The sequence below is a fragment of the Lemur catta genome, chromosome 1, assembly GCF_020740605.2.
Source record: "Lemur catta isolate mLemCat1 chromosome 1, mLemCat1.pri, whole genome shotgun sequence".
Taxonomy (NCBI): domain Eukaryota; kingdom Metazoa; phylum Chordata; class Mammalia; order Primates; family Lemuridae; genus Lemur; species Lemur catta.
The window spans coordinates 164042727-164064787 of NC_059128.1; the positions used below are offsets into that span (position 1 = coordinate 164042727).

Here is a 22061-nt window from a genome sequence, read left to right on the forward strand (position 1 = left end):
CTGGATAAAGGCGGGGCAAGGTCCAGAACATGTGGAATGGGAAATCTTGTGGTCCAGCTTTGGAAAATACAACCTGACAGAGCCAAGAATTCTATACATTTTAAAAATTTATCTATTATAAGTGGGTGGTTTAAGGAATAACTTATGCATTGGTTACACATCAAAGCCTTAGTTATGGATCCCGGTCAGATTATCTAAGGTCATAAAAAATATTTACTTAACTTCAGTAGTAACAAAAACATCTAATATTTGTTGAGAGCTTTATATATGCCAGACACAGGGCTAAATATTTTGTATGTTTCAGCATTTTATAATATATATGCATAAGACATTATTATTATTCCCATGTCTCATAAAATAATTTGAACCAGCCAAGCAGGTGAAAAGCTTTTGGTGGTGTTATTCCTTCCATTAAGTCATGGCTATTATTTATAGCTTTAAGCAACAACTGTGAATAAATGAAAGGGCAGTTTTTAAGCATGATACAGCTTAATAGTTGAATGAGAAACACAACAAGCCTAAATTTTGTTCTCCAAACAATTTAACATATGTGTTCCTATATAAGATAATTCCCATTTACTCATGAGAACATCCTAAAAAACATTTTTACCAAATTAGAATATTTAAGCTTTTGGGAGTGTAGATAAAATGGACATATTTTACTTATAATATTTAATTTATTTAGCTACACATCAGCATTTTAAAATCTTTTATTAAGGATAATTATATATTAAATTAGAAATACTGCTTTTTCTTTCTCTCTCATATTTTATCAAATCACTTTATTAACAATTCTTACCATGTAGTTTCTTTCTTTTTGTTCTTTTTTTTTGAGACAGAGTCTCGCTTTGTTGCCTGGGCTAGAGTGAGTACCCTGGCATCAGCCTAGTTCACAGCAACCTCAAGCTCCTGGGCTCAAGCAATCCTCCTGCCTCAGCCTCCCAAGTAGCTGGGACTACAGGCATGCGCCACCATGCCCAGCTAATTTTTTCTACATATATTTTTAGTTGGCCAGATAATTTCTTTCTATTTTTAGTAGAGACAGGGATCTCGCTCTTGCTCAGGCTGGTCTCGAACTAATGACCTCGAGCGATCCACCCGCCTTGGCCTCCCAGAGTGCTAGGATTACAGGCTTGAGCCACTGCACCCGGCCAAGATAAACCAATTTTAAGTCTGTTTATGAAGCCTGTCACTGCAAATTTTATTTGAAGCTCCGAAAACCCATTGCCTCACTTTTCTTGCAAGAAAATTTTTATGGTCTCCACAATGTAATCATAACTTTTATTGCTTATAAAAAATGACTTTAGGCTGGGCGTGGTGGCTCACGCCTGTAATCCTAGCACTTTGAGAGGCTGAGGCGGGACGATTGCTTGAGCTCAGGAGTTCAAGACCAGTCTGAGCAAGAGCGAGACCCCCGTCTCTACTAAAAATAGAAAAAAATTAGCCAGGCTTCATGGCATGCGCCTGTAGTCTCAGCTACTCGGGAGGCTGAGGCAGGAGGATTGCTTGAGCCCAGGAGTTTGAGGTTGCTGTGAGATAGGCTGACGCCAGGGCACTCTACCCTGGGCGACAGAGTGAGGCTCTGTCTGAAAAAAATAAAAAAATAAAAAATAAAAAAATGACTTTAAGAAGTCTTCTTTGCATGGCATTAAAAATTTGTAATTGTGAGGTCTCACCATCAAATATATTAAATAAATCTGTTAAATTTCTTTACCTAACTGATCTGATAGGTGATCTCCATAGCATCCTACAAATATTTCAGATCAATACTGATTGTGTGTAAGTACGATACTGTTCAAAGTAAAGTAAAGGAGCGAGTACTCTGAAATAGGAGAAACTGTAGATCTTGTGAGGTCTCAAATTTAAGACTACTCTTTTTTTCTGAGGATTAATTTTGGGAAAACATACTTAATATTTTATGTACAGCAACTGAAACTTTTAGAAACTGGGAATAGAAGTCACAAGAGTGAGTTTATTTCATTTTCTTCACAGTGTTCTTTTTAATTGTGGTAAAATACATATAACATAAAATTTACCATCTTAACCATTTTCAAATGTACAGTTTAGTGGAATCAAGTACATGCACATTGTTGTGCAACCATCACCACCATCCACCTCCAGAAATCTTTTCATTTTGCAAAAGTGAAACTCTGCATGCATTAAGCACTAACTCCCTCTCCTTCCAGCCTCTGGCAACCACCATTCTATTTTCTGTCTCTATGAATTTGACTACTCCAGGTACCTCATGTAAATGGAATCATACAGTATTTGTATTTTTGTGACTGATTTGCTTAGCATAATGTCCTCAAGGCTCATCTATGTTGTAGCATGTATCAGAATTTTCTTCATTTTTAAGGCAGAATAATATTCAATTGTATGTACATGCCACATTTTGTTTACCCATCTGTCAGTTGATGGACACATGTGTTGCTGCTACCTTTTTGCTGTTGTGAATAACATTGCTATGAACGTGGGTGTACAAATATCTCTTCAAAACCTTGCTTTCAATTCTTTTGGGTGTATATCCAGAAGTAGAATTCCTGTATGATACAGTAATTGTATTTTTAATTTTCTGAGGAGCTGCCATACTGTTTTCCACAGTGGCTGCATGGCTGCACCATTTTACATTCCTAAAAACAGCACACAAGGGTTCCAGTTTCTCCACATCCTTGCCAACACTTGTTATTTTCTGTTTATTTTTTTAAAATAATAGCCATGCTAAGAGTGGGCTTATTTTTAATTTTTTCATTAAAAACAAAACTTTCAGAATATTTCCTTGGTGTTGCTGCTTTGTCAGGGACATTTGTTTTATGTATATCAACTATTTTCTAATAAAGTCAACAACCAATTATTCAGGATTGATAACACCGTACAGTGCAATATAGTATAATAGATATGTTAGGATTACATTTACCAGATGAAGCTTAAACACCACACATTGAAGCTAAAAATGCAGATAGACTAGGAAGAAGGGGAGAAAACAGATATTTATTTAGCTGCTACAGTGTGTCAAGCCCTGTGTTAGGCATTTTGCATATGTTACCACATTTGATATTCACCACAATCTTACATGTTAATACTTTCATTTTACAGAAGTGGAAGTAGAAACTCAGACAGAGAAAGTGACTTGCTAAGGTCACATAGAGAGTGTTGGAAATGTGTCCAAACCTGTCTGTCTGATGCCAGAACCTGTCCTTTTCTCATAATCTCTTGCTATCTGTTAAGTATAAAACACCTCATTTGTTCAATCCATGTGATTTGTGATATTTCCATATAGCATTTCATGTGTTCAATATAGCAGTCCTACAAGTTGGTTAGCATCAGTATCATCTAGATCCACATTTACAAAGGTTGGAAATTGTGATTCACAGCATCACATACTTGTCCAAGCTCACAAAACAAGCTGGAAGCAGAACTAGAACTCAAATCCAGGCCCTTGCATTCTAGATCCAAAGTGCTTCTCACTTTATCATGTGCCTTTTTACTGTTCTGAGTAGCTTATGTAGTTATCCAACCTCATTAAGTCAAAGTTAAATGTTACAAATGTAGACTCACTTTTGATGAAAGCTCATGCAATGTGCAGTATTTTCTAATTCATATGTGATCAATTTGGCAAAAGGCATGGTATCTACTATTCCCTTCCTTATCTAACACTGAGACGAAAAGGTTATATCATTAATATAATTCAGTGAGTCATTATTCAAATCCTGAATGGATTTGTATGTCCTGGTGTCTATTGTATGTCAGACGCTGTGTTTGGGGCTAGAAACGCAGAGATAAATGAGATGTTGTCCTTGTCTCTATGAAGCTCACAATATAGCAGGAGATTCTAACATATAAAAGAAATTTCATTATGATGTATGCTAAGTTGTATTCCTAAAACACTACAAGGAAACTGAAGAGGCAATTGGGCGGGGACAACAGAAAAAGCTTCTCAGGAGAGGAGGTGACAAATGATCTATATACTTTAGGAATGGGTAGGATTTCACCTAGAAGAGAAAGAGTTCAATAATGGTTTATTCTTTGTGGGACCACAAGGAAACTGCCATCCAATTTTATCGATCTGAAGGAAGTGTTCAGACATATCTTCTGTTTTATTTGAATTCTGAAGTTTTGCCCATGTGGCTTAACTGAATTGATCAAAAATAGAGATAGTTGGGGTTTGTGTGATTTGGGGTCATCAATATGATGATAGACTAATGATCTGAATGCCTTGCAGGTGCTCAGGTCTTCGAGGTTGTAAAATCAACTGCAAGGACTGTCATATTTGAGTCATTTTGATGGTCATTACTGCTGGTGTGAGTTGGCTGGGTGGTGATAGACAGTGGCTTGACTGTCTTCATGTGTCCTCTTATTCCACAGGGAGAAAGAGGCCCTCAGGGTCTTCCTGGACTCCGAGGTGAGGAAGGATGCCCGGGTATGAGGGGACCTCCGGTGAGTGTGGCCTTGAGCTGTGGGTTCTTTCCCTTCCTTGGTTTTATTCCTTGAGTTTGAGGAAAATCTCAGCTCTTCAACATAGCTGTGGGGTCTTAGCTCCTCCTCAGACTGCAGGTCTTTTCTTTTGCTTCCCAGAAGAAAAGCCCAAGAAAAGATATCAACTGCAAGTAGTTTACTGGGAGGTGGTACCAGTAAACAATGGGAGGGGAGTAAGAAAGTGAGATAAGGAGAGAAGGAGGCCGGAAAAGGGAGCATTACCAATCAGATCACCACTGTGGGTAGGCGGAGCTTAACCTTATTGAGGAGCTCTGGCAGCCAGGGTCAAACATGCGTCTCAGTGTTGTTCCAGTCAAGGGGTGAGGGAGCTGCATCGTTCATACCCCAAATCCTAGCAGGCATTAGCCGAGGGCTGCTGCCAGGTGGCATTCATTTCCTAGCCCTTTTGGCTTGTCCTGCATGTGGGTAGAGCAGGCCTTGGTCTTAGGAAAACCTGTAGGAAAAGAGTCACAGGTGCTGGCAGTTGGAAGGAGACTTGAGAACACTGCAATTTTAAAGGCTGAAAGGATATATGTGGGGCACCCTTTTTGAGAGGTTGCATTAAATGTCCCTTAACCATCCAGGATTGGAGAATCTCCTTTAATAAGGCCAGAAAAAAATTTCTATAATCAAGGAGTCCTAAAGAGAGTTTTCCTAACCACAATGACCATGTTCTGTTTATCCTAACAAGTTACTCTTTCTATTAATTTGTTCGGTTGTTCTGGAAGCCCTCTCATGCTTGCTAACCAGTGTAGTCTCAACTTTGTTTGAAAAATATGATTAATTTGATAATAAGTGGCAGGTCACTGTTGCTCCCTTTCATCCCTGCTGTGTGAGGAGTTGCAAGGTGCAATTTTCTCCAGGTCCCAGGCGAAGAAGGGTGGTGGTAATCAGAGTGCTGTGATGCCTGTTGCATTTACTAATGAAGGCATCTTCCTTTTGATCTAGTAGTTATTCAAACCAGAGAACATATGGTTTCCTAAATGAAACACGGGCATAAAAATCTCATTCAAACTTAATTCTTTTTATTTCTTTCTAACTTTAGGGAGCAAGAGGATTTTCAGGAGAGAAGGTAGGTAATCTCCTTTAGTTAAATTGGATAGCAGTTTCTCTGGGAAACACAATACTGAGTTTGATTGCTTTTCCTGTGCCTGAGTGAGGCAAGGCTTAAAACTTTTAGACAAGGGAATGTCAGATGATATTAATAGCCAAACTGCTATGCTAATGAATGAATATTTGTAAGACATGTATTTTAGGTTTAAGGTGGTGATATATATTATTATTTTCAAGACTTGCTGACTCTATAAAAATGGAGCCACAGTATTCATCACAAGATGGTCTAGAAGAGTTGGTCCTGAACCCAAGGTGTGGTGGGGGGGTCTGGTCAAGGTGGGTGTCAAATGGGAAAGGGGTGATAGGACAGGATTGGAAGGAAAGGAGTTGGCATAATAAGGGAATGACTTTACATCCAGATTTAGAACCAAAGTATCCATTTGCTCATTCATTCACTCAAAAATATTTATTACATACCCACTCTGTTCCCCACATTATCCTAGGGAGTGGTCACAAAATGATGAACAAGACAGACAAGGGCTTTCAAGAGCTTCCTTTCTCATGTCTTTTGGTACCACCAATTTGCCTCTTGTGTCCTAAGGCAAATGTATCCTGTAATTCTAGTGCAAAAGTTTGGTATACTTATTTTCATGTACTAACTTAGCTGTACTTTGGTTTAAAAAAGTGCTGGTGAGTGCCAGGCACACTGCCTGGAGAATGGACACGCTTGAGGCTCTGACTCAGGGGGATGGGCGGGACACGGACAACGTATATAACCTGAGCTTTTGTGCCCCCATGAAGAGCTGAAATAAAATAATAAAAAAAAATGCCCAAAACCTGATTTTCTTCAGTGGACAGTAGGAGTAAATCAACTATTTCACACATGTGAAATACATCTTACTTTGCTTGCAAAACTGTATTTCTCTTCAAAAGATGCTTTATAATGAATATATTACCTGTCGTTTTGATATAGTTGGCAAAATGAAGAGCCCATAATTTGAAAGTGATGGAATGTTTGATGAGATATCATTGTGCCACTGCCCATTTTTACTCTTATCACTAAGCCTCAGTTTTTCTTTTTTTATGCCTCCCAAAATGCACACGCATGCAAACACACTCATTTAAATTATCTCTATTCTGTGATCTCCCAAGTTTCCATTATATAGATTAATCCAGGCATATTTGCCATCTTAAAGAAAGTCAGTGACAAAAGGACCATGTAAGAACCAGTGGAAAATGTTTCATTCAGTCTTGTGAAAGAGTTACTTGTTTCTACTGCAAAAGTTTAAAGGAAGTCTTTTTTATCCATTCAAAATTGGAGGATTTAAAAAAAAATCTTTAAAAAAAAATTTTTTTTTTTTAGCACCTGAAGCTGTCAGGAAAAACAGTGTATAACTCTAACAACTATTTCAATAAGAAAATAATTATTACTTTTTGATAATTGAGTACGGTATATACATGTTGTTTCAGAAAGTCTAGATTCTGTATCAACTGAAAAAGTTATTAAGAAAATTAACATCAAAGAAATATCCATATATACTATTTCTCTTGTCTTTAACATTCTGATCTTCCTTTGTTTCACAGGGCAACCCTGGTGAGGAAGGTGTGGATGGCTTGGATGGAGAACAGGTACAGAAGTTTCTCATTTCATCTTTTCTTCTCTACTAATATGGCATTTTTAGAAAGTATAGCTTTTCATGAGTAGCTAGACATTTTAACATGCATACTCAACAATATTTAAAGTTAATCTATGTATTTGTCCTTATCCCTAAAATACAAGGACCCTAGAAACTTTAACCAATCCCTTCCATATGACGTATTATTGTTTAGTATTTTATTTTCATCTTTTTTGGTTAAATTCTACCAATTAGAAATTGTTATTTAATATTATTATTGTTTTATATAGTCAATGCTTATCTAACTTTACCCTCATGTTTACTAGTATCATGGACACCTTCTTGAAGCCACTGATGTATTCAAAAGAACATGAGAATATCATGTTTCTTTCCCCTAGGGCGCAACATTTAGAATTTTCTTTAATGAAAGTTAGTTCATTGTAAACTCTCATTTTTTCCTCTGAAAATCTCTTTATTTTACCTTTTTTCTTGAAGGATAGTTCATTGGGTGAACAATTCTGTGTTGACAGTTATTTTCTCTTAGCACTTTGAAAATGTAATTTCATAGTCTTATGGGCTCTATTGTTTTCTACCTTTCATTATTGCTGTTAAGAAGTTACCTGTAAAAATAGTTGTTCTTTTGTAAACAATCTTTAAAAAATATATATCAAACTCCTTTAAAAATTTTTATTTGTTTTTAGTTTTTGGCAGTTTCAATTTGATGTATTCAAGTGTGGATTTCTTTTTATTTATTCTGCTTGGGACTTGTTATGCTTTTGAATATGAGTATTTATGTCTTCTATAAAGTTTGGAAAATCCTTAGAAAATTATCATTTTGAAATTTGTATCTTTCCTATTTTCTCTATTAACTCTTTATGGAAATACAATGTGAAAACTTCTCCTTTTATCCCCACTGTCTCTTAACCTTTCTTTCATATTTTCTTTTCTTTTTTTTTTTGTCATTCTGTGCTGGATTCTGTATAATTTCTTCAGTTTCTAGCTCACTAATTCTCACTTCACTTGTATTTAGTATGCTATTTAATCTGCCAGTTGAATTTCTGATTTCAATTGTTATATTTTTCACTTCAAGGAGTTCTATTTGATTCTTTTTCAAATCTACTTGATCTCTTTTCATAGTTGCGTTTTATTGTACTCATTCTATTTTACTTATTTAAACAAATTAAATATATTCATTTTACATTCACTGTGTGATAATTCCCATCTTTGAAGTCGTTGTGGGTCTGCTTTTGTTGTCTTTTCTTTATACTGTCTTCTCTTTCATGGTATCTCCTTCATGTGTGTTGTGACTTTTGATTTAAACTCATTTTTGATGGAGCTTTACCTATGAAAAGTCCTTAAGTCCTGGGTTGAGGTTATTTGCTTCTGCCATGTTTCTAGTGGCACTATCTCCTGGGACTACTTTAAAATAAATTGTCAGCTTGAGGTTTTTAATACCACACAGACACACACACACACACATGCAGTGATTACAAGAAGCTCTCCGGACAGCCAAGCGCTATTACCTCTCTTGGTTTCTGCTTCCTCTTTATTCGGAACCATAAAGATTTCTCCTTTTCTTTTTCAGTTCATTAATGTGTATAAAAATATATTATAATTTATCTGGAATTTTAAATTAATTTTTAGCAGGATGGTTTTTCAGGGCATCTAGTTTGTCACATTGTTAGAAATAAAGTGGCAAAGAAAGTTTCTGCTCTTGGCTAAAATGTGAAACTACATGAAAAAAATTTTTGGTGTGACTAATAGAAGAAAGATTCTTTGTATATTTATTCTTCTTTTTCTAGGGTAGTTATGGAGTTCCAGGGTCATCTGGAGAAAAAGGAAATAGAGGAAATCAGGTAAAATATGAGAATATTCTCTGATTTTTCTACTGAATAACCTGACATGGACAGTTTATTTTTAGACTGTGAGAAAGAATCATCTAGTGGTTTAAAAACTAGATTGAAGGCTAAAGGACAATCAGTGTTAGAACTATTTGGAAGCTTTATTTAAGACCTGACTCTGGATAGTGAAATAAGTAATATTAATCTTGTGACTTAACTTTTTGTCCTTTAGAACAGTGATCATGCCACTCCCTATCTTACAAGCTGTTCATAGCTCCCTGTCACCAGTGATTTAGTCTTACACCCAAGGCCTTTCAACCGCATGCTTCACCAATCTCAGTCAAGAAGAGTCCTTCACAGTCAAATTGTAGTACTCATTGTCCCCTGAACATTCCTTGTGCATGTCCACCTCTGTGTCTGTTCTCATGCCAGGTGCCCCTGCGGAATGCCTTTTCTCTGCTTCCATCTCCAGTGCTTAATTTGAATATCACCTTTTCTTCAATGTCCCACTCCTTTCTTTCTTCCTCATCATGGCTTCCTGACCATGCCAGCCTGTGGTGATCTCTTCCTTCTCTACATCCTCATAACTTACATTATTTGTACTATCTGCTTGACAGTGATTACACACTGCCTCATACTGGTAATTCTGTTTCTATTTGAGGGATTGCAGATACCTGGCAAATGTACTGCAACTCTCTTTTCCTATGCCCATGGCAGACATTACTAACCAATTATGGGGTCCGACATGGCTGAAGGATCCAGTTCAACACAGTACCATAGTCAACTCCTGTTGATCGATAGGATTAGACATGGGGGTGAAATTTATTTACTTATGCTTCTTTGTATTCCTCAAGGAGTTAGAGTAATGCTTTTACTCCAAGGATGCATAATTAATGGTGTAGACTGATTTCCTGATAAGTGGAACAGCAAGAGTCTGAAGACATGGCTCTTTATTGAGGTTCAATCTCAAACCTGAAGTTTGTGGATCAGATTTCAGAGAAGGTGGAGGACTCCACACTGCCTTAACTCTGGGGGTTTTTCAGTTTTAGTAGAATTTTACAAAATTCGGTGAACACCTATCAAGTGTCTTCTCCCCGTGGGACATTTTCTAGACACAAAGAAGTGTTCAAAGATATGTAAGTTATGGCTCTGACCAACAAAGAGCTTGTTGGCTGGTGCAGGACATCACATTGGCACAGGAAGAACTGTAATACAGGATAGGGTAAAATAAGTGACATAAGAATGGTGCAAATAAGGAATCAATGGGAGCACAGTGACTTGGAGAGGAAACTAAAATAGGGTGGCTTTTCTTTGTTTGATCAAACATCAAAATTTATTAGGCATATGTTATAATCCGGGAATGATTCTGGAATGGGGAATAAAACAGGCATGGGTGTTATATCTTAGGATTGGACTCTATGGGGAAAGACAGACATGAATGAAATAATCACTGAAGTACATGTAAGCTTACTGCTGAGATAAGCATATGAAGAGGGAAATGACAGGGGGGCTTATCCAGTTTGTGCAGTCATAAAGTATTCATCGAGGAAGTGAAGACAGGATTAAATTTAAAGGATGAGTAACAATTAGGTGGTGGGGAAGGAGAGAAGTGGGCAAGAGAACAGCCTTCCATATTAAGGCTCTGGCATTTGAGCAGGCACCAAAGGGTGGAGAGGACTCTGGCATTCCAGGGAACATAGGAAATCAAGACAGTTTGCACTCTGGTCTCTGTGAGAGGGAATAGGAGAGACACACAGGATATTCCAGCTTAAGGAAAAGGCAAAAGGAAAAGCTTAGAGTTAGAAGAACTCAGGGTGGCTTTGGAAAAGCAAGGATTCCAATTCAACAGGAGTAGAGGATAAAATACAAAGTATAAAGAGTAGGAAGAAAGTCTGGAAGGGCAAGCTGGAGTCAACTTAATGCCATATTTAGGAGTTTTGTTTTTTTCTATTGAGTAATCAAGGGCTAGTGAAGGTTTCTAGGCAAGGGAGATACATATTTGAAGCTACAGTTTTAGAGGATTTCTCTGGAAGCCAAGTGTCTGTGTTAGAAAAAGGAGGGATTAGAAGTAGGGCACATCATAACAAGAACCTCGTGCCAACTCTATCCTGAGCATTTAAATTCACTATTTTATTTAATTCCTGCAATGGTCCTATGAGATAGGCACATCTGTTTCACAAATAAGAAAATGGGGTCTTAGAGAAGTTAAAGAAATTTGCCTGTTTAGTAAATTAAACAGCAGGGTTGGAATTTAGAATTATCTATCTCCCTTTTTACCATTGTATTAGGCCAGGAGAGAGGTAAGGAGAAGTCTCAAGTAAGATTATGAGGTGGCTTCTTTTGGAGCCTAGAGAACATTCCATTTCCTTTGTGTCTGAGAGCCAGAACAATGAGCCTGTCTTCATCACGCATACCCTCCAGAGCCGGCATGTGACATCATCTGAAGGAGGTACCTGGGGTAGGGGCGCTCCCCACTCTGTGGCTCTGCAGGACCTGCGACACAGGGATGCACTGGCCATGGCAGGTTTGAAGGGAGGCAGCCGTGCACTTACCATGTCATGGTCCTCTGGCAAGTTTCTTCACCTCTCTCATTCCCTGTTTGCAGCAATCACAATCAGGAGCTCTGGGAGCATTTTTCTCTTTTTTCTCCTCTTTTTCATGAAATCTTGCTCTGCTAACTGCTGCCCACATCCATGATGGAGAATGCCTTTTTTTTTTTTCTTTGATGTGTTTCTGTGTGGGGCATCAGGGAGGGGTGGAAAGATTAAGGAATTTGACAGTACAGAGACCTGGGTCTAGCTTCCTGGAGCTCAGGTCCCACATGTGCAAAGGGTTAATTTCTGAGTTGTGAGGGTTAAGTGAGGTAATACGCACCTAGGGCCAAGCATGCGGCAGAGAGCCAATAGAAGTATATTCTTTTCTACCTTTCAACCTCACCTCTTTGGCAGCGAATGCTCTAAAATTCAGGTACTAAGTTGCTCTTTTAATTTGATTCTTAATTTCCCTCTTGATGTTCTCTTACCTTCAGGCAATAAGTGATTTTAAAAGGTGACACGTTTTTCTTTGTGATTTAAGGGCTTGCCGGGACTGCCAGGACCACCTGGAGAGAGCGGAGAGCCCGGGTTAAGGGGAGATCCTGTGAGTGATGTTGGGGCACTTCTGCTGCTTAAACTCCAAGGACATGAGAACTGTTTGCTTGTGACACAAAGGCCAAGAGCAATAAATATTCAGTAATAAGGCCTCTGTTCAGCCTATCTTAGTATTGCAACAAATAAGAGATTTGAGGGAAAAATTCATCTTTTGGAAAATTGGGGTTCTTGTAGAAGTTGGAATTTTACTTGCCTTGAGTGTCTAGGATTATTGAGCAGGTCCTGACAGTAGAAAGGGTCCACTTTGGTTGTGACTTTCTTTTTTTTTTTTTTTTTTTTTTTATATTTTTTTTTATTTCAGCTCATCATGGGGGTACATAAGTTCAGGTCATATACATTGTCCCTGTCCCGCCCATCCCCCCGAGTCAGAGTCCCAAGCGCGTCCGCTCCCACTCTCCAGACAGTGCGCCTGGCACTCGCCATGTATTCATACCTCGATCCCCTCCCCCCCCACCTCCCCGGGTCTGCACCCTCAAGCATGACCATTCCCCAGAGGGTGCGCAATGCACTCGTCATGTAGGCAAACACCCATCCCCTCCCCCCACCCCCCCATCCCAGTCTGATATCCAATTGGTATCCTTCCCTGATGTACATTTAGGTGATGATCAGGGAAACCAGTTTTCTGGTGAGTACATGTGATGCTTGTTTTTCCATTCTTTGGATACTTCACTTAGTATAGTGGGTTCCAGCTCTCTCCAGGAGAACCAAAGAGATGTCGTATCATCGTTATTTCTTATAGCTGAGTAGTACTCCATGGTATACATATACCACAGTTTACTAATCCATTCGTGGATTGATGGGCACTTGGGTTGTTTCCACATCTTTGCGATTGTGAATTGTGCTGCTATAAACATTCGGGTACAGGTGTCTTTGTTAAAGAATGACTTTTGTTCTTCTGGGTATATGCCCAATAATGGAATTGCTGGATCAAATGGTAGGTCTACTTGAATCTGTTGAAGGTATCTCCATATTGCTTTCCATAGGGGTTGCACTAGTTTGCATTCCCACCAGCAGTGTATGAGTGTTCCTGTCTCTCCGCATCCACGCCAACACGTGTTGTTTTGGGATTTTTTGATAAAGGCCATTCTCACCAGAGTTAAGTGGTATCTCATTGTGGTTTTGATTTGCATTTCCCTGATGATTAGGGATGTTGAGCATTTTTTGATACGTTTTTTGGCCATTCTTATGTCTTCTTTTGAAAAATTTCTATTCATGTCCTTTGCCCATTTTTTGATAGGATTGTTTGATTTTTTCTTGCTGATTTTCCTGAGTTCTAAATAGATTCTTGTTATCAGTCTTTTATCTGATGTGTAGTATGCGAAAATTTTTTCCCATTCTGTAGGCTGTCTGTTTATTTTCGTGACTGTTTCTTTGGCTGTGCAGAAGCTTTTTAATTTAATCAGGTCCCATTCGTTTATTTTTGTTGTTGCTGCAATTGCCTTAGGGGTTTTCTTCATAAATTCTTTGCCTAGACCAACGTCTGTGAGAGTCTTTCCTACATTTTCTTCTAGAATTCTAATCGTTTCCCATTTAAGGTTTAAATCTGTTATCCACCGTGATTTGATTTTTGTGAGAGGTGAAATCTGTGGGTCCTGTTTCAGTCTTCTACATGTGGCTATCCAGTTTTCCCAGCACCATTTATTGAATAGGGACTCTTGTCCCCAGAGTATGTTTTTGTCTATTTTGTCAAAGATTAGATGATTATATGAGGATGGTTTTATATTTGGGTTTTCTGTTCTGTTCCACTGGTCTGTGTCCCTGCCCTTGTGCCAATACCAAGCAGTTTTAAGCACCACAGCTTTGTAGTATAGTTTGAAGTTTGGCAAATCAATACCTCCCATTTTGTTTTTATTGCTTAAGATTGCTTTTGCTATACGGGGTCTTCTCTGTTTCCATACAAAGTGTATAATTATTTTTTCTAAATCTGTGAAAAATGATGTTGGTAATTTAATAGGAATTGCATTGAATCTATAGATTACTTTGGGTAGTATAGACATTTTAACGATGTTAATTCTTCCAATCCATGAGCATGGTATGGATTTCCACTTATTTACGTGTTCTGCAATTTCCTTCTTTAGCGTTTCATAGTTCTCTTTATAGAGGTCCTTTACCTCTTTAGTTAAATATATTCCTAGATACTTTATTTTCTTTGTTGCTATTTTGAAAGGTATTGAGTCCTTAATTTGGTTCTCCAATTGAATGGTATTGGCATATATGAATGCCTCTGATTTGTGTGTATTGACTTTGTAACCTGAGACATTACTGAATTCGTTAATTAATTCCAGGAGTCTCTTGGTTGAGTCCTTGGGGTTTTCCAGATACAACATCATATCATCAGCGAAGAGTGAGAGTTTGATCTCTTCTGTCCCTATTTGGACACCTTTGATTCTGCTCTCTTGTCTGATAGCTCTCGCAAGGACTTCCAATACAATGTTGAAAAGTAATGGGGACAGTGGGCAGCCTTGTCTGGTTCCAGTTCTGAGTGGGAATGCTTTCAATTTTTCCCCATTCAGTATGATGTTGGCTGTGGGTTTGTCATATATGGCTTGTATTATTTTTAGGTAGGTCCCATTTATGCCTATGTTGTTAAGTGTTTTTATCATATAAGGGTGTTGAATTTTGTCAAATGCTTTTTCTGCATCTATTGAGAGGATCATATGGTCTTTATTTTTGCTTCTATTTATGTGGTTAATTACATTTATAGATTTTCGTATGTTGAACCACCCCTGCATCTCTGGGATGAAGCCTACTTGGTCGTGATGAATTATTTTTTTAATCAGCACTTGGATACGATTTGCTAGGATTTTATTGAGAATTTTTGCATCTACGTTCATGAGAGAAATTGGTCTGTAGTTTTCTTTTTTTGTTGCATCCTTTCCTGGTTTTGGTATCAATGTTATATTGGCTTGGTAGAATGTGTTGGGGAGAATTCCATCCTTCTCAATATTGAAGAATAGTTTATGTAGGATGGGCACCAGTTCATCTTTGTATGTATGGTAAAATTCAGGTGTGAACCCATCTGGACCAGGGCTTTTCTTTTTGGGAAGGTTTTTTATTGCTGTTTCAATTTCAGTTCTTGATATTGGTCTATTCAGGAATTCTATTTCTTCCTGATTGAGCTTGGGAAGGCTGTGTGTTTCTAAAAATTTGTCCATTTCCTCCTCATTTTCCAATTTGTGTGCATAAAGATTTTTGTAATATTCATAGATAATGTCATGTATCTCTGTGGCTTCGGTTGTGATTTCTCCTTTCATGTTCCTGATGGAAGTTATTAAAGATTTTTCTTTTCTGCTCTTGGTTAGTCTGGCCAGTGGTGTGTCTATTTTATTTATCTTTTCAAAGAACCAACTTTTTGTTTTATTAATTTCCCTTATAGTATTTTTGTTGTCTTTTTCATTTAATTCTGATTTGATCTTAACAATTTCTCGCCTTCTGCTGGGTTTGGGGTCAGTCTGTTCTTCTTTCTCCAGCTCTTTGAGTCTATTCATTAAGTTGTCTATTTGTAAGTTGTCTGTCTTTTTGAAATAGGCATTTATGGAAATGAATTTTCCTCTCAGGACTGCTTTAGCTGCATCCCATAGATTTTGATAAGTTGTGTCACCTTTGTCGTTTAATTCAAAGAATGTTTTGATTTCTGACTTAATTTCTTCCTTTACAAAATTGTTATTCAGAAGAAGGTTGTTTAGCTTCCATGACCTTGAGTAGGAATGAGAGTTCCTGTTAGGGTTCATTATTACTTTTATTCCATTGTGATCTGAGAAGATGCAGGGTATGATTTCTATTTTTTTAATTTTTTTAAGACTTAAAGCCTTGGCCATTTTTATTCTGTTTTTTTTTAAAAAAAGAAAAGACAAATATTTATTTATTTATTTATTTTTACATACATTCCAGACAAATTGATCTTTTATTTTTTTTAATTTTCTGTATGATATTTCTTTTTTTATTAATTTTTTTTTATTTCAGCATATTATGGGGGTACAAAAGTTTAGGTTATGTATATTGCCCTTGCCCCTCCCTTGTTCTGTTTTATTTATACTCCCACTCACTTGGCCCCACTCATACCAATTATTTTGAAGTAAATCCCACATATCATATATTTATTTTATGTGTAGTTATTTCAGGTAGCATCTTTAAATGATTCTTTAAAAATATAACTACAATACCATCCTCACATCTAAGAATTAATAATAATCCCTTATATTTTCAAACATCCAGTCATCTAAAACTGGTTCCCTTAACAACCTGCCATTCCTGTAGCCCTCCCCATCTCAGAGAGTGGAGACTCCATCCTTCCAGTTGCTCAGGACAGACACTTGCAGCCATCTTTGATAAGCTTCTTTCTCTCAGCCCCTACATTGAATCAATCAACAAATCATGGTGAATCTGTCTTTAAAATATATCCAGCAATTCATCATTTTTTACTACTGCACTGCCACCCTCTGGACCAAGCCAACATGACTTTTTATCTGTCTTACTGCAATAGCCACTTCCTTGGTCTCCCTGCTTCTCCCTTGCCTCGTATAGTTGATTCTCCATGCAGCAGCCAGAGACATCTTTAAAAGCATAGTCAGGTCATGTCATTCCTTTACTCAGAGCCCTGCTGTGGCCCCCATGTCACCCAGAATAAAATCCACTGTTAACATGGCCTATAAGACTACACAACATGGCCTCTCTGTGAACTCTCTGACTTCGTCTCCTCCTGCCCACCCACGTCCCTCCCTTCTGCTTCAGTGTTTCTCAAACATGGCAGAACACATTCGTTCTCTTCTTTTTAAGTTTTTTTTAAATAAAAATATTTTTGATCAGTTAATACCAATGCATGTGCACATATAGTAGTAACATTGATCTGGTGTTGGGCAGGTGGCGATGGATAGGGGATGGGAAGGAGGGGATGGGTGCATTCACACCTAATGGGCACCATCTGGGGGATGGACATACTTGAAGCTCTGACCCTGGTGAGGCAAAGGCAATATATAATAACCTAAACATTTGTACCCCCATAATGTGCTGAAATAAAAAAAATTTTATCATGGCCCAGATGATAGTTCAAGACATTCATTCTCTCACCTCAGGGCTTTTTCACATACTCTTCCTTCTGCCTGGAACCCTTTTCTCCCAGATACCTGCTTGGCTTGCTTCCTCAATTAATGTTCATCTTTGTCCAAATGCCACCTTCCAAAAAGGTTTTCAGGCTTTTCCTGACCACCTTATATAAAATAACACTTCCCCACCCTGAACACATGCAATTCTTTTTCCTTAAGCCCCTTTCTGAGGAGATTACAACCTGACATGTTGTATATTTCTTTGTTCACTCTTTTCCTCACTAGCATGTAAGTTCCATGACAGCAGGGTCTTTGTTCTGTTCACTGCTGAATTCCCAGTGCCTAAAGAAGTGCTTGGTACAGAGTAGATGCTAAATAAATATTTGTTGAAGGAATGATTGCTTTGTTGTATGCCTTTGGTTTTGACAATGAGCACCTGTTTCCCAATGCTCAGCGTGGTGCCATCTTCCCTTGGTTTCCATTGGATCAAATCTCTGGGAATTTCACCTGAGAGATAAAAATGCCTAAGAAGGAAGTTTTATTGCACAATACATAAAGGAGAAGGAAAATTTGTAAAAAATAATTTACAACATGAAATCATTACGAGTTTCATGTTGGATTAGAGAAACGAAATATGGCCACTTCAGAGCAGCTCCAGATAACAACTGTTGCTACAGTTGTTTTTCCTAGCACTTGTTTTGAGTCAGTTTCCTCAAAATTATAGTTTTTTCCTTTTCTCCAAGGAATGCCAAGGAAATATTTAATCACATGACATTAAACAAAACCTTATCTCATTTCTGACACTAGGGTGAACCTGGATTCCCTGGCTATCTTGGTGCACAAGTAAGGAGATAACTTTCTGGGCCTGCCAACTGGTATGCTGCATGTGCCATTTGTCTGCACTTATGTTTCTTTACAGTCAAAGATCTGATTTTGATTCTATGAAGGGAGAAGATGGTGACCCAGGACACGAAGGAAAGAAGGGAGCAAAAGGAGTCAGAGGGAAGAGGGTAAGAACCAAAGGAACCTCCCAAGATCTGTAGAAGCCTACATCACCACAGGACCATTTTTTCATTGGGTTAATGGACTTCTTAGTAGGAAGCCTATTTCTGCTCAGTCAGTGCGCACTCCACACCTTCCTTGGGCTACCCCTTTTCCCGCTTAAACCCACTCTTGTTTATCTTCTGAGTGCAAACGCAGTTTACCAAACCATAAACAGAGAATCCAAGTTGAAGTTTCAAGTATACAGTATAAACCTTCTAAAAACAAGTTTGGGGACATTTCTGTCTTTGGTAAGCCTAGCCAGTATTTGGAAGGATATTGTTTTAGCTGTAGAGCAAACATTGCTGTTTCTTTAGGATTCTTCTAAGCCTTAACTTTCTCTTAGCTATTTTAGGACTAGATGCTCAAGCCCGTGGTTTCCATCTTGGGGGGCTTTGAGTCCACTGTGCATTATAGAGTATCCCATTAAAAATCCATTCCTTTGTGTTCTGAAGGTTCAGTCTTAAAGAGCCACAATCACTGGTAGCTCTTTTTGGAAAGAGTAACTCTGTGGGTATCTAACATTTGGGTAATATTTAGCTGATAGACATCAGAGGCCAAGGCCTCCTAGAAAAAAGACGTGGACTAGTGTTTAGTGCAGAAAAGAGGAAAAGAAAAAGGATGTGTTTTCCAGGCACTCAAGAATTGATATTTTAATACATTGGCAAGGATGGAAAAAATTTCTTTATCTATGCCTAACTTGGGTTGCTGCTGGCAGTAGTTGCCATGATCAGCTAGCTTATCTTTCTAGTTTCAAATAAAGAAAAATAAAGCATTAATTATATGCAGATAATGCTGTGTCATTTCAAATACCTGGAATGTAAGCAGTGAGGCTATGCCCACCATGTACCTTTTTTGAGACACTGAGGACCAGAAGGTGGTGGGGCAATTTTTTCTCTATCTTGCATTCAATTCTGACTTCTCTTATTCTTTTTATTATATGACCTTGAGACTCAGCTGAGTATTGAGTCATCTTTTGAGGCTCTATCTAGAAGTTTGTGTTTGTTCGTGTATGTACACATTTGCACGGCTGGAGTTAGGTTTATAGGAAGAAATTTGTATGTTTTCCATAAAGAGATTCCCGTCTCTTTCTAGTCTACATGTCTCATTCCACAGATACACAGTTCGTGAACTAACTGGTCAATAGCAGACCCACTGGCACTAGGTATAATAAAATCTTGGTGTCCCAAAGTGGGTCTGATGGTTGTAATCAAGTTATAATCAAGGGGGAAACTTATTCCTTTGGTTTGATCGTTTTTAGGGTAATGCTGGCTTTCCTGGATTTGCTGGAACTCCAGGTGACCAAGGCCCACCGGGACAAACGGTAACATGTACCTTTCTCCTTTCCAATTTTAACCTTTGTATAAAACTGAATAAGAGTTTGATAAGAGGCATCTCTAAAGAAGAAATGGACATTTCGGACACATAAGAGGATCTATATAGGGAATGGGCCAAAATACTCAATACATATTTTTTATTTGAACATAGGGAAGATATTGGAGTCACTGGAAATTTCTGAATCTATCTAAATACGTGAAACAATGCATAAAATTCACAGGAGAGTGAGTGTAATCAATGTAAACAATACAAGCAATAACATTTATGCAAAAAAACAGAAGAAAAGCCTAAAAAAATATAACACTTATATAATCTTAACTGAACCAACAGAGTTGCAAGCCCACAAATATTTTTAAAATTCCCTGGAAGGCTGTTTGGTATGAAAGGAAAGACTCTGAGGCTAGGATTGTTCTGCCCAGTGCCTTGTCCTTGTAGGCCAGGCTGTCCTTCCATGAGGGATGGCACAGTAGGTCAGATGTGGGTTGAACCTGGTAGTCTCAAAGCAGTTTAGGGTTTACTGGAGAGATGCAACAAAGTCAGAAAATCAAAAATCTTAGAGGTAGAAGGACCATGCCCATTTTACAGGTGAGGAAACAAAGGCTGAGAGGATTATAGTGACCTGCTTGAGGTCACAAATTACTACCTTGTGGACTCTAAATGAGAGCAATGATCTCTAGGTTCTCAAAGTGGCTGGAGTCAGGCAGCTCTAACCTGAAGGATTCCTGGGAAGACTTGTTCAGTATTAGGGCAGAAACAGGGTGATGATGGGTGGCTGTAAGAGAAGGGATAGGTGAAGGACTGGAGTCTGCTTTAGAACTGTCTATGAGTGCTTATGGCATCTTGAATGACCTTTCTTTTTCCTGAATTTGATCCTAAACTATGGCTTGGTTTCAAAATGACCTGGTCTTCCAAGAGTCTGTATATATCATCTCTCTAGGCCTCCTGGACTACGAGGTTCAGGACACACCTCTTAGGCCCTCTGGCCTTCTTCCTTAAGTAGTCAGACAGAACTCCAGGGCAAGGAGTGAAGGGCAGAAGGTGGTCTATGTAGCATGGTGAAATTTCACAGAATCTCTTGCCAACTGTGCAGAAAAATACGTTGGACTTTAGAGTCTTGCATTTAAACCCAAGTTTCTGTTCTTTCCAGGGCATCAAAGGTCCCAAAGGTTTGGCAGATATGACGGTAGGTGAAGATTTTAATTCTAAACTTTATTATTTTCAGAACATAGAGCTTTCAACTTTCACAAAATAGAAATCTTTTTTTGTAAGATTCTTTAGTTTTTCCTCTTACAAATTCTGTTAGTACTTTAAGTTTAGAGGCTTTACTTTGAAATGTTTTAACCAAGTCAAATAAAAATATTTTAATATTTTAAATACAGCAGGGAGTCTAGATGTTTCTGAGTAACACTAGCTGACATGAAAAAAAGAAAAAGACTTTGAGGCTACTACCTTTCTGTAATGTGCCTTTTTGTATAGCTCAAAAATTGTTTTTAAAGCATTTCTAAACCAACACACAGATAGTACAGGTTTTTGTGTCTCATGGCATACCTGAAAATAATCCCCAGTTATGATGGCTTTTGATCTCCCAAGTACAAAAATATTGACACTATTATGCGGGGGTGGGGGGGGAGGTGAAAGCAACTGAGGAGCAGGGAGTGATGGGGCCTGGGGTCGAGGGAAGAAGAGAGCAGAGAGGAAGGGATAAGGGCAAAGAAGCAGAATTACTAGGGGAGGTGTCGGAGGTTCCTATTTTGGGAGCCATTCTGAAGAAGTGTTATAGGAATTCCAAATATAGAGGTCAGAGAATTTAAAGAATTTCCCTGTGTTCTCTGCTGACATTTTTGTATTTAAACTTTTTCAAAACCAGGTTTGATTCCATTGCTTTCTGAGGCAGATAAAAAAAAATGGGCATCCCTTATCTACAGATCTTTAATAATATGGGCACTGTGTATATCAAATCTTTTAAATGCTTTAAAATACCCACTGGATTCAAAAATACAATTGTTGGATAGTTTCATCTGCTCTGACATGTTTTGGGTTTTCTGTTGTAGATTCAAAAGCTTCAGATAGGTGCTGATAGCATTCATATGACATTTCTAAGTCACAGAGGTGAAGAAAAATATGCTTCAAGTTAAATACTTTTTCCTTTTCCCTGTCTTTTTCCATCTTTCTAACAGCCTTGCAAAATTGTTGATTTCATGCGAGAAAACTGCCGTAAGTTGTTTGGGAAAACTCAGAAGGAGCCAGTGGTATGGAGTGGGGGTGGATCCTGGACTGGGGCATAGTTCACCTGAGGGCTTGACTGAAGTTTGGGAGGTGCCTTTTCCATTGTGAAAGGCTCTTGTAAATGAATGCGTTGGGCTCAGTCGCTTCCTAGGTAAGTAATCTTTCCCAATATGTCCTCAGAAATGAAGTGGTTTGAAAGGCATGCCATCTCAACAAAGAAGAAAAATTCCACCCAACAATGTTGTGTCCCATGAAGTATGATGATCATTGCACACCTGCATA

The 22061-nt window shown here is 38.2% G+C and overlaps 1 protein-coding gene across 1 annotated transcript in view; it reads left to right on the forward strand.

Annotated features, from left to right (window-relative positions):
• Positions 1–22061, forward strand: part of LOC123643847 (collagen alpha-4(VI) chain-like) — a 105694-nt gene that overhangs the window by 62202 nt on the left and 21431 nt on the right. The window contains exons 15-24 of the mRNA XM_045559690.1: positions 4363–4434; positions 5519–5545; positions 7111–7155; positions 8945–8998; positions 12059–12121; positions 17982–18017; positions 18122–18184; positions 19477–19539; positions 20701–20736; positions 21731–21767. Coding sequence (XP_045415646.1) covers positions 4363–4434; positions 5519–5545; positions 7111–7155; positions 8945–8998; positions 12059–12121; positions 17982–18017; positions 18122–18184; positions 19477–19539; positions 20701–20736; positions 21731–21767 — 496 coding nt within the window. The remainder of the gene's footprint in view (positions 1–4362; positions 4435–5518; positions 5546–7110; positions 7156–8944; positions 8999–12058; positions 12122–17981; positions 18018–18121; positions 18185–19476; positions 19540–20700; positions 20737–21730; positions 21768–22061) is intronic.